The 13,362-nt window shown below is 37.2% G+C and overlaps 1 protein-coding gene and 1 non-coding gene across 2 annotated transcripts in view; one reads left to right on the top strand and one right to left on the bottom strand.

The window, feature by feature from the left end:
* PPIL4 (peptidylprolyl isomerase like 4) overlaps nucleotides 1-13,362 on the top strand; it is a 49,210-nt gene that overhangs the window by 24,470 nt on the left and 11,378 nt on the right. The window contains exons 10-12 of the mRNA XM_003811521.4: nucleotides 1,403-1,514; nucleotides 5,111-5,207; nucleotides 10,163-10,310. Of these exons, the coding sequence (XP_003811569.1) occupies nucleotides 1,403-1,514; nucleotides 5,111-5,207; nucleotides 10,163-10,310 (357 nt within the window). The remainder of the gene's footprint in view (nucleotides 1-1,402; nucleotides 1,515-5,110; nucleotides 5,208-10,162; nucleotides 10,311-13,362) is intronic.
* Nucleotides 5,544-5,605, bottom strand: LOC112440228 (U7 small nuclear RNA). The gene has a single exon (XR_003028404.1). It is a non-coding gene; the product is annotated as a U7 small nuclear RNA (small nuclear RNA).

Raw genomic sequence — 13,362 nt, 5'->3', positions numbered from 1 at the left:
TAAAAAAAGTTGTCCTGCCCCACAGCTCTGTAGTACCACTTTTATTATAAATCGGTATCCATATATGTATAGAGTCTGTTTCTAGACGCTGTACTGTTGCACTGATCTATTTGTCTATTCATATACCACTGTTACATTGTGTTAATCACTATAGGTTTATAAATGTCTTGATAACTGTGAGTCTTCCAACTTTGTTGTTTTTGAAGATTGTCATAGCTGTTTTTGACTTTTGAATATTTATTTTTGAATCAGTTTCTCAATTTTGAAGAGATTTATTAACTATTATTTAGGTGTAAGTAAATTGAGTATTTGCAAATACTATCCTCCTGAAAAAGTGATCTTCAGAGCTTTCTCTTTGGGGATATAGCATGGTGATAGAATTATACCTGCCTGAAAATAATCAGTCAGATTCATGAAACGTACACTGATTGCCTACGTTTTAGATACCATGCCATATGATGTTCTAAATGATGTAGTTACAAAGACGAATCAAGCTTTGTCTATATCTTCATGGATTTTATAATTCATTAAATTATTGACACATGTAATAAATATGATTATAACTATTTTATCTGCTTCTCTTTGGATTATGTCTAGTAAGAATAAGTTTCCAGGAATGTAAAAGAAAATTGGTCAGTACTGAGTTGAAATATGTCACTGTCAGTGTCAGTGTCAGAAACAGGGATTTAGAATTGTGAAGTTACTGACAGGAAGGATTCTTGTGTAGCACAGACCTTGGTATTACAGTCTCACAGTTCATTATCTAAAACCCTTGAGAATAACTAGGCTTCCTAATTCAGAATTTTTCAGAATTCAGAAAGGTAATACTGTATATATGCATACACACATACACATTACATCTGTGATTATGTAATACCTTTCTGGGTCAGCATTCCATAATCTGTCACAAAAGTATTTCTGCAGTGAAACAAATGAATATTCATACTAAGTGGATAAAAAAAGGTCATAACCTACCATTAGTTTTGGTGTTACTGCCAAATTAATTTTAACAACAAACTTATGAACACAACTTTCACTTTCCAGGATGTTTTTGAATTTTGAGTAAAAAGGATTGTGAACTTGTATAATACAGTCAGTAAGTGTATATTTATCTGTTCACTGCAGTTGGACTGTCTCTCTCAAATCCTGGCTCTGACCGTTGCCAACAACTTCTATACTTCTTTAAACTTCTGTTTTCTCATTAAGAAAATGGATAGTACCTCATGGGGTTGTTACCAGAGGTATTTGAGGTAATAGATACAAAGCATTTAACAGCATCAGGTGTGTAATAAGTATTCAAACATTAATTTTTGTAACAACAAACTTTTTGTATTTTCAGTATTCTAGCTACAGAAATCTTTTCCATAAAGATTTATGCTTGAGTTTTTATAATTATTATCAGGAAGAAGATTGTGAGAAAGCATTCTTCAAAATGGACAATGTGCTTATAGATGACAGAAGAATACATGTGGATTTTAGCCAGTCGGTTGCAAAGGTTAAATGGAAAGGAAAAGGTATGATGGTTTATCTTTTGTTTTTGTTCTGCTTTTTTTTTTTTTTGAGATGGAGTCTCGCTCTGTTGCGATCTTGGTTCCACTGCAACCTGTGTCTCCCAGGTTCAAGCCATTCTCATGCCTCAGCCTCCCAAGCAGCTGGGATTACAAGCATGTGCCACCATGCCCAGCTAATTTTTGTATTTTTAGTAGAGATGGGGTTTCACCACGTTGGCCAGGCTGGTCTCGAACTCCTGACCTCAGGTAATCCACCGCCTTGGCCTCTCAAAGTGCTGGGATTACAGGCGTGAGCCACTGCGCCCGGCCTTGTTTTTGTTCTGCTTTTCATGCTTGTATGAGCCTTTTATTGAGTGCTGTTAATTAGGAGAAATATTAATTGATGTAACTCCTGCCATTTGTAATTTTACAAACCTGCTATCTAGAATCTGAGGTAGAGAGTGTGTGTGTGTATGTGTGTGTGTGCACACACATGCATGTGTGCACCTGTGCGTGTATTTTAAACTGATGAAAAATTATATTTTCTATGTTTGACTATATTATAAATTACTAATAATTACCCACTGCAGACATGATATGTTTCCAAAGTAATTATTTTGACTTTATGGTGTTTTGAGTCTTTTAGGTGCACAACTTAAATTTTTTTTAAGTTTGTTTTAGTTGTCATATGATGCAAAATAGAAAAGGTCCGTGGAAAGGTAGATAAAAGTCTCATTCATTCCTGCTCCTCATCTATCTAATTTCTCTTCCAGGGTAACCATTATTACCTATTGGTACTAACTTTCCCCTACATTTTTTGAATACATATGTGCGTATATATATATGATTTTCTCCTTTTAAAAAGGAAAATGTAAAACAAAGGATGCAGGCTATACATACTGCTTTTGTACCTTGCATTTTTTAATTAACAGTGTATCTAAGAGATCAGTTCATATCAGTATATAAAATGAACCAGCCCTGTTAATGGGTTTTCTAAATTTTTACTCTTCCATGTCCATAGCAGTATGTTCCACCTTTGTACTTATTACATTTCCCACATACACATACATATATGTCAAATACATTGCTTGTAGCATGTCAGTCTTAAAAGTTGGGTCTCTCATATGTTGAAATAATACGAGTTTTTGGTTTTTGATGCAGTGTTTTTAACAGGTTTCACTTTGATAGTTACTCACATGTAATGCTAAATTTTACTGGGAATTTCAGGGTTACTTTCTTTTTCTATAACACTTATTTCCCATGCTTTTAATGAACTGTTTTTTTTTGTCTGTTTTTAGTAAGAAAGAAAAACACTATTTAGTTGTGAATTGCTGAATTGTTTGGTGGATTCTGTTACCTTATGGGAGTTCAGAGAAGGAAGAAATTATTAATGTGACTAAAGTAGGCAAGGAATGCTGAGTGGAAGCTGTGATCTCTGTGATAAAGGAGAGGGTGACTTGGATTGGAGTTCCATGTACTATTAGTTTCTCCTGTGAAACCTTACCTCCTCCTAGAACACATGGCTAGTTTTTGACAGTGCTGTTTGAGTGATTTGTGAAAACTAAATTGAAGTACTAAGATTTTTTTTCCACATATGAAAATTACAACTTTGTGAATGAAAGATTCCAGTAAGTATATTCAGAAGTGTTGGTGAGCTGCTGGCCTGACGCAGTGTAGTTCTGGCCAGTAGTAATGCCAGGTGGCTCTTATGTAGAGCTCTGCTTCCAAAGAGCTAGTTTAATTGTATCATTTGGGAAGTGTATGAAATAAATATTATAATTCCTCATTATAGATATGGAATTTGAGGCATAATCTTGAGATGTGATTTACCTAGAGTCACATACACAGATGATTTAGACAGACCCTAAATTTGGTTTGTTTTTTACCCTCTCAATCCTGTCTTCTTCTCAACCCATCCACCCATTGAATAAATAATACTACTTTCTTGTGACTTTTAAATAAATTTCTTCATGTTTTTTCCTAAGATAAAATGTCACATAGGAGGGAGAAGCTTTGGTTTTGTATATGCCATCATAAACATACAGTTTATTATTCTCAGTTAATTTTGAGATAATTATATATGTTATTGATTCACATTTATAAACTTAATGTGTATAATGTGCCATTCACAGCACTAAGAACTTTCCTTTATAGTCTGATGATTCCAGCAACTCTGTGAAATGTTGGTATTATTTTCAGTTTATAAATGAAGATAATGTAAATAAAGATAATGAATTGCAGAGAAGTGGTGTCTTACCCAGGACCTCCCACTACAGTCAAGAACCTCTTACATTAATCTGGTGCCCTTTCTGTTATACGGTAACTGCTTCATCCATAGTGAGACTTTTAATGGCAAGCAGATGGCAAATAATTTTTCAATGATAAATGATGGCTGTTTGTTACCATTACCAGTTATTTTAACTCTTGCAGTAGATTGTTTCACATTTATGGGAAACATTGCTGGCCACTTTTGTTTCTGGAGTCTCTGGAATTGCCAAATAGATTGATCTTGTCTTTTTTGCTTACCCTATGGGTCCCCCTTTAAAACCCTGACAATCAAGGTATACATAGGATTCTCAGTCAAAACCTCTGTTTGTACCTCCAGTTTGTTTTACTTCTACATTTAATCTAGGACCCTTCTGTAGGAAGCCTTTCTACAAACAGCATTTCCTAGTGGTGTGGTTGAGGGATAGGAAAGGCAAGGCAGTCAACAGGTCTGGGACATGGATGCGAATTGAATTCTCATCTGGTAGGAGACTTGAAAATTGAATTCTCATCTGATAGGAGACTAGACTTGAGAGTAGAGAGGCTGCATTGAATGCTCTTCCTTTCTAGCCCTACCAAGCTAGTTAGGATGTAGCAGTAGGTCCTATTTTCCTGAGGGGATTTTTGGCACTTGGGAGGAATGAAGTTGCCCCTAAGTTAGAATTTCAAAGTAGAGACAGTTTGTCTTTGGTGCTGTTACCCACCCTCTCCTCTCACAGCTGTTTGGTGATCTTCTGCACATCCTGCCCTCTTATATTTGCCTGATGCTCTGTTGCCATTTAGCAGAGTATCTCTTGTTAAATCTTTTTTTTTTGAAACGGAGTTTCGCACTGTCGCTCAGGCTGGAGTGCAGTGGCACGATCTCGGCTCACTGCAACCTCTGCCTCCCAGGTTCACGCGATCCTCCTGCCTCAGCCTCCCGAGTAGATGGGATTACAGGCACACACTATCTCGTTAGATCTTTAAAAGGTCTCTTAAAGTCTCACTTCTCTCAAACTTAGGTCTTTCAGATCTTAAACTCAGGTCCCAAATCCTCAGTTTTCCACTGGACTTAATGTTCTCATGGGCTCAATGGCTCTACTTGAACACGGCATTTGTGTGTAATTTATTTGAAAGTTTGATGTTGTAATATTCACATATATCGTTAGGTGGCAGCATGTGGCTACCTAGCAAAAATGGATGTCTGATTTCAAATTAGTAATGGAGATGGAATTACTATGATTCTTTTGTTCCCTTTTTCTGTCTCTCGATATATGCCATTTATAAAATAGCTCTTATGCTTTTTATAAAATAATTACTGTTCTTGGTTAGGTGGTTTTTTTACTAAGCTCTTTTTTTCTTTTCTTAATAAATAGGTGGGAAATACACCAAGAGTGATTTCAAGGAGTATGAAAAAGAACAGGATAAACCTCCTAATTTGGTTCTGAAAGATAAAGTAAAGCCCAAACAGGAGTATCCTTACCAAGAATCAGTTAGTTAATATGTATTGACCATCTGCTATGTGTAGAGTACTGTGTGATGTGTTATGAAAAGTCACAAAAGCTATAGAAGACAAAGTTCCTGAATCCAGATTGTTTGTGAGGAAGTAACTTAGTTTATCATTATCTCTTTTCAAGATCTTACATATACTTTGCTTTTTCACTATACTCTAGTGTATGGAGAAAGTTAAGGTTGAAAGAAATCTGTAGCCTAATTCTTTTATTAATACTTTCCTACTCTAGGTTAAGTACTTTCCTACTTATCATATTCTCAGAAGATCTTCAGGTAAGATTTGTATTTTCTTTTGGGGGGGGCTTTCCTGCAAAAACCGGAAAGCCTACTAGACAAATTCTAAAAGAGCTGTAACACTAGCTTTGTATTTTCTATATGTAATTGTAGTGTTTTCTATTCCTCATAATCTGAAATTTATTATTGCTAAGCTGATTCCTTTGCGCTACCTGCTGTTATGTTTAACTTCCTTACCTAGATAACAAAATCCTATTGTTCTCTGTTACAATGTTAGGTTACTTCTTTCGGTATAGTATATTGTAATTTCAAGAACAAATATTTATTGGGCTTCTACTGAGTGCAAGAGTTCACTTTTGTAGGATTAAAAAGAAATCCATTGACTTGACCATTTACTTCAGGTTCTTCCAAGTTTTAGGTTGAGACGTGTAAAAAGTAATGAAACATACTGTTTATATTATGACATTTAAATTGGTTCACTAATTTTTCCCATTATAAATATATCACTCTACACATTGCAAGAGTTATTTCTTTTGTGATTCTTTCTGGTAAATGGTGTCTTTGTTTCCTAGTTTCTATTGGTATTTCAGGGATTTTTTTTCTACATATGTAGACATTTCTTTTCCAAGTACTCATCAAGAAAGATGAATATCAGGTTGACCTGGTCTATATTCATGTTTTAAGATGTGTTGATTGTCTGCAATGTATAAAGCATTGTGAGGTGTTAGAACTGGATAAAGTCTGAAGAAAGCTGATAAAATCAGCATAAGGAGAGGCTTTCACATGCAGACAGACCAAGTAAGAAGCTGAGATTTGGTCAGAAAAGATCAACATTCAAGGGCATATGATTGAAAGCTCAAAATCATAAAAGTTATGAATGGAATACATTTGATATTTATTTACCAAATCTTTGAAATTAAATTTAGGCTTATTACTAATAACTATAGCTGGAAGAAGGGGAATTTTAAGTTTTCTTTAATTTTAATTAATTGAAACAACCACACATATACTTATATGGAATAGTGTAGCTTCTAGCCTTTTGAAGTTGATGCAAAAGAGAGAAATGCTGTTAGGGGATAGTCTGATGTGCAGATAAATTGTCTTAAGTCAGTTAAGAAGGCATGGTGGCATCTACTTTATGGGCCTTAAGAGAAAGAGAAATTAGTGAAAGTATAGATTATTAATAAGAAGAATCAAAAATAGAAGTAGGAGAAGGAAATAACTTGGCCCAACTAGACCTCAGGGAAGAAACTGGAGAAAAGATGGCAGTGAGCTCACAAATTTGTGTTTTATTCAAAGGGAGAGGGATTTGATGTCTTCTGAAAGTGTTGATTTTACTGATAAGTACAAGATAGTGGGTAAGTGAGGAAGCAGGAGATATAACAAGTGTCTTGAGGGTATGAAAAGTAATCAACAGATACTTAGTAAGCATCTGTCACATACTCAGTTTAGCAATGAAAGATATTCAGTTCCTGCCCACATAGATCTTACATTTTGCTGTTGGAGTGGGGAAAAAAAACCAGACATTAAATAATTACCATTCTAAATATGTCTAAATTATTGCAAATAAATATTGCAAAGAGATATGGGACTCATAATAGGGGGCGAGAGGTTAGAGAATACCCTCAACACTGAAAAAAGTGGCATTAAAGCTGTGACACTAATATGGGAGATAGGAGGGCTGAGGTGGAGTGCTGTCTTCTTTCGTATGATCCATCATTTAAGAAATAGGCTGGGTGCAGTGGCTCATGCCTGTAATCCCAGCAGTGTGGGAGGCCGAGGTGGGAGGATTGCTTGAGCCCAGAAGTTTGAGAGCAGCCAGGGCAATATAGCGAGACCCGGTCTCCATTTTTTTTTCTTAAAAAAAAAAAAAAAATGGCTGGGTGCAGTGGCTCATGCCTATAATCCCAGCACTCTGGGAGGCCGAGGCGGGCAGATCACCCGAGGTCGAGAGTTCAAGACCAGCCTGGCCAACATGCAGAAGCTCCGTCTCTACTAAAAATACAAAAAATTAGCCAGGCATGGTGGCGGATGCCTGTAATCCCAGCTACTCGGGAGGCTGAGGCAGGAGAATTGCTTGAACCCAGGAGGCAGAGGTTGTGGTGAGCCAAGATCGCGCCATTGTACTCCAGCCTGGGCAACAAGAGTGAAACTCCGTCTCAAAAAAAAAAATTAAAAAAAAATACAGTTTTTGTCTTAACCCAATACAGTCACAGTAAAAACATTCACACACACACACACACACACTTGAACCAAAAGATTAATAAAATAAAATTTTTTTAGGCATATACTGTATTTCTGTTTTTTTTTTTAAATGCTGTTGTGGCCCACTAAATAGATTTTATACCCCATTGATGGATTATAGTCATCAGTTTGAAAAACATTGCTCTGAGCCAGGCGCAGTGGCTCATGCCTGTAATCCCAGCACTTTGGGAGACTGAGGCAGGTGGATCATTTGAGGTCCGGAGTTTGAGACCAGCCTGGCCAACATGGCGAAACCCTATCTCGACTAAAAATACAAAAATTAGCTGGGTGTGGTGGTGTGCACTTGTAATCACAGCTACTTGGGAGGCTGAGGCAGGAGAATTGCTTGAACCCTGGATGGGGAGGTTGCAGGGAGCCAAGATCGGGCCACTGCACTCCAGCCTGGGCAACAGAGCAAGACTGAGTGCTCTGAAGAATTTGGACAGAGGGAGCAGCATGTGCAGAGCACACATTAGGATGAAATCATAGGTGGGAGCTATGGAATGTGTATCTGGAAAAGGCAAGATCCAGAAGATGCCCCGGAAACAGAGTAGCATAGTAAAAAGAGGGAAGTTGGAGATAATGGAGTCATAACCGAATGGTACGAGCTGACTAACCCTCTTTAGCCATCTCATGGGAAGCTAGGAGGAACAATGTCTTTCATTTGATCTTATGTAGAAGTGAGACATTCCTGCGGAAAGTGTTGAGTTGTGGCTTTGTGAAGCAGACACGAGCCTCTAGTCCTGAGGGAAGTGTGTCTGCGTTTACTGTGGTCCCACATGTAATTAGCATAGCTCTGCCTGTTGGGCTTCCTCATAACCTTTCTTTGGAAAACCACCATTCCAGCCCATGTCAGTCTTCCTCAAAATCCACCTTTGAGGTTGAGATTATTTTCAGCAGAAATCGTAACTCTTTGATATTTTCTCTTATTCTATTATAGTATATTTAAGAAAATACTTATCTCTGAATTAAAACATTAAAACATTTTTAACACATTTAGATGAAATTTAAAAAGATTCACTCATAGCTTCATCACCTAGACACATGATACTTTTTATTTCTCCTTGTTTCTTTCAAGCCTTTCTCTTATGTAAAGTTATAATCGTTGTATGGTATATGTTGTTTTTGCTTTAAGCTTTTTTCATGTTAATTTTCATAAACACCTTTCTAGGGTTTTTTCTGTAGCATTTATCATTGTTGATAACTTCGTTTATAATATTGTATCTTGTTGAATTACTGTAATGCATTTAAGTATGTCTTTATTACTAGATATTTTGTTGTTCCTACTTTGCTACTAAAAGTAATACTATTATGCATATTTTTATATATATATATATTTTTTTTTTTTTGAGACTGAGTCCCGCTCTGTCACCCAGGCTGGAGTGCAGTAGTGCAACCTCGGCTCACAAAAGTCTCTACCTCCTGGGTTCAAATGATTTTCCTGCCTCAGCCTCCCGAGTAGCTGGGGTTATAGGTTGCGCCACCATGCCCGGCTAATTTTTGTATTTTTAGTAGAGATGGGGTTTCACCATATTGGCCAGGCTGGTCTCGAACTCCTGGCCTCGAGTGAGTCGCCCGCCTTGGCTTCCCAAAGTGCTGGGATTACAGGTGTGAGCCACCACGCCTGGCTTTTATGTATATTTTTGTTCATTTAACTGTATTCATAAATTCTTATTAGAATTTAAACATGATGGGCAGGTGTGGTGGCTCACACCTGTAATCCCAGCACTTTGGGAGGCCGAGGCGGGTGGATCACGAGGTCAGGTGTTTGAGACCAGCCTGGCCAACATGGGGAAGCCCCGTTTCTACTAAAGACACAAAAAATTAGTCAGGCGTGGTGGCATGTGCCTGTAGTCCCAGCTACTCGGGAGGCTGAGGCAGGAGAATTGCTTGAACCTGAGAGGCGGAGGTTGCAGTGAGCTGAGATCGCGCCACTGCACTCCAGCTCGGGCAACAGGGCAAGACTCCGTCTCAAAAAAAATAATAAGAAGAAGAATTTAAACATGATAACTCGATATGCATTGCTGAATTTCCTCTTGTGGGATTGAACTAAAAGAAGAAACATACAAATGTACCTGTTATCTTATATAGCTTTTCTGGGCATTGGAATTTATAATAATTTTTTCTAGTTAAAGATGTCCCTCATTTTCTAAATTTAAATTTTTTAAATTATTGACAAATAAGTTTATTTTTTCCTCCTAATTTTTTCGCCTACTAGTCTTTATTTTAAGATTGTTTAGGATTAGGATTCTTTCCATTTCTCCTGACTATATAATGAAAGAAAATGTTAGTTTTGTTTTAGAAATGTACTATATTCTTTTGAGATGCTTTTTGCTTTAGTTACTTTTAGCCTTATGACCTCCTTTGTTTACCAGATCTTAAGTTTTGATGTCTTACCAGTATTATTTATCACATTTATCCTTAACTAACTACTGCAGTACAAAATACGATCTTATATTAGATGAGCAGGCCGAAGACTCAAAATCAAGTCACTCACACACAAGTAAAAAACACAAGAAGAAAACCCGTCACTGCTCTGAAGAGAAAGAAGATGAGGACTACATGCCAATCAAAAATACTAATCAGGTACCTCTAATGTCCAGACTTAGATGTGGTGGAGAAACAAATATTTTATCCCTCTGTAAATGATGTCTTATTGATATAATTTAGGAGGTAAGGGATAGTTCTAAGCAGAGATGGGTTTGTTCCTAAGAAGCAGAATGGTTGCACTGGGGTATTGGATTTTAATTTTCAAAAATATTTATCACAAATGATAAAAGATCATTTTTGACATAACTTAATGTATCAAATACTTCCACACTGTGAAGCAAGAGTGATTTCCGTACCTGTGGATACTCCTTTATTCCCATCAGAAACAAGTGTGGTTGTGCTGAAAAAGATTTTGTCATTTATCTGCTTAATTTATCACCAAGTGTTATGTATAGCACTTAAGGGCTCTTGAGATTTTACATCCTATAAAACATTTATATCCTGCCGTATTGTATATAAGAAAAACAGCACTGGTAATTAACTTTAGCATGCTAAAAGCTCTCCTGAACAGCACATTTAAAAAAAATAATAAAAATTCCCCAAAGAAAATTTATTGTGAAGAAAAGTGATTATTTCCAACCTGTGCTTTGGTTCTTAGTTAAATAAAAAACAATTTACAGGCTGGGTACGGTGGCTCACGCCTGTAATCCTAGCACTTTGGGAGGCCGAGGCAGGTAGATCACTTGAGCTTAAGAGTTGGAGACCAGCCTGGGCAACATGGTGAAACCCCCATCTCGACAAAAAATACACACACACACACACACACACACACACACACCTTGACAAAAAGTACACACACACACACACAATTGGCCAGGCGTGGTGGTGTGCACCTATGGTCTCAGCTACTTGGGAGCTTGGGAGGATCGCTTGAGCCCAGGAGGTAGAGGCTGCAGTGAGCCCAGATCATGCCACTGCCCTCCAGCCTGGACGACAGAGCCAGACCACGTCTCCAAAAAAAAATTTTTTTTTTTTTTTACATCAGAGCTCCTTGCTTTTGTTTTACCACATAGAAACATTTATGCTGGGCCCTGGTGGATGAGAAGGATTTCAGTGGGCTGAGGTGAGAAGGGAGGGAATTTAAGATGGTGAGAATGTTAACCAAAGATGCAGAAATAGAGAAATGTAGTATGATAGGCAGAGTCAAGGATTTGCTGTCAGGAGAGCTAGGTTTACATACTGCTGGCCATCAAAGTGACCTTGACAAGTTGTTTAACTTTCTGAGCCACAGTTTCATCCTCTGTGAAAAGTGAGAAATACTTCACAGGCATTTTGTTAAGATTCAGTGAAAAAAATGCGTGTGCAAACATTTTCTACACTGGTTATTGTTACTACTTTTTTTTTTTAACTGTTAAAGCAAATTACTAGTTTTAGAGTTACTTGGAATAGTTTCTCTCTGTGGTTATGACATTAACTAGATTCATATTTCAGTTAAAGTTTTTCTTTTCTTTCTTTTTTTTGAGACGGAGTTTTGCTCTTGTTGCCCAGGCTGGAGTGCAATGGTGCAATCTCGGCTCACTGCAACCTCCGCCTCCTGGGTTCAAGCAATTCTCCTGCCTCAGCCTCCCGAGTAGGTGGGATTACAGGCATCTGCCATCATGCCTGGCTGATTTTTGTATTTTTACTAGAGATGGAGTTTCACCAAGTTGGCCAGGCTGGTCTCGAACTCCTGACCTCGTGATCTGCCCGCCTCAGCCTCCCAAAGTGCTGGGATTATAGGCGTGAGCCACCGCGCCCGGCCCTGTTTCATTTTTATTTATTTATTTTTAATGTTTTAAGGGTTGCTTTAACAATTTTTTGTTTTGTAGTTTTAAAAACTGTTTCCAAAGTGAAATCTACAAAATGGTACATTTAGAGAACCTAGCTTCCATTCTTGTTCCCTCCCCTTTTCCTTCTTCCCTCTGTGGGTAACTATTTTATGTGTGTTATGGGTTATTGATTTAAAAAAATTTAGCAAGTAAATATTTGATATATGTAGTTAGCTCTTTGCTATAATCCAGCAGAGATAGAATTTCTTCTTTCTATAGCCCTTTAGCTGTTTAAAGATTGCCATCATTCATGCCTCATCCCGTTTTTAGGCCATACTTTTGTTGGTTCCTGCAAATATTTCTCACATGAATCAGTGGTGGTAATAAAAGTAGTAGTAGGCCAGGTGCAGTGGCTCATGCTTGTAATCCCAGCATGTTGGGAAGCTGAGGCAGGAGAATCGCTTGATCCCAGAGTTCAAGACCAGCCTGGGCAACATAGGAGGCCCTGTCTCTATAAAAATTTTAAATAAAAGAAAAAAGTAGTAGTAGTTAATATTTTTTGGTCCTTACAATGTAAGGTGGGTTCTTTTATCCCCCTTTCACACAACAAAGTGAGAACAAAAATTGTTACTTGCCCATAGTTTTACACAGCTAGTAAGTAGTGAAACCACAGTTTAGTTTCATAGTTGAAACTAACTACTCTTAACTTGAAACATACTCCTAACTACTTTTGCTCGTCTTCTTACCTGGGGTATATTCTCATCAGTTTTCTTTCCTAAACTCTAATGTGATTTTAATAAAATTTGTCCCATAGTATAATATTCCAATGTGATCTAATAGGAACACATCTCCTCCTTCTTAAATGTCTGTACTCTATTACTTTAGTCTGAGGTTGCATCAGTCTTCTTTACTGGTGGCTGTATCACATTCCTATGAATGTTTAGCATGTTTTCCACTAAAAACTCTGAATTCTTTCCCCCTCCATGTGCTGCTTTTAGCTCCAGCTTTTCATCCTGCACTCGTACATGGAACCGTCCATGAATTTAAGCCTGAGATAAATAAACATTGGTGTGTTTGAGATAATCAGAGGTCTAAAAAATTTCAGACTGGTTGTGTTTTTTTTGTGTGAGTCTTTCTGATTCTGCTGTTTGATTACTTGAAACCTTACAGTAGCAAATATCCTTCTCATTTTGCATTGAGTAAAAGCATCAAGATTTTGGGGGAATGCTATTAGTATTTTAAAAAAGATTTTAAGGCAATTTTAAGTTTAAATTTTAAGGCAATATTAACTATAAAATTATTAAATTCTGAATAATGATCTCCTAACTTCTCCCCTTAAA

Source organism: Pan paniscus, chromosome 5 (assembly GCF_029289425.2).
Source record: "Pan paniscus chromosome 5, NHGRI_mPanPan1-v2.0_pri, whole genome shotgun sequence".
NCBI lineage: Eukaryota > Metazoa > Chordata > Mammalia > Primates > Hominidae > Pan > Pan paniscus.
Note: the sequence above shows the minus strand (reverse complement) of the source record. Positions and strands in the feature narration are given on the sequence as shown.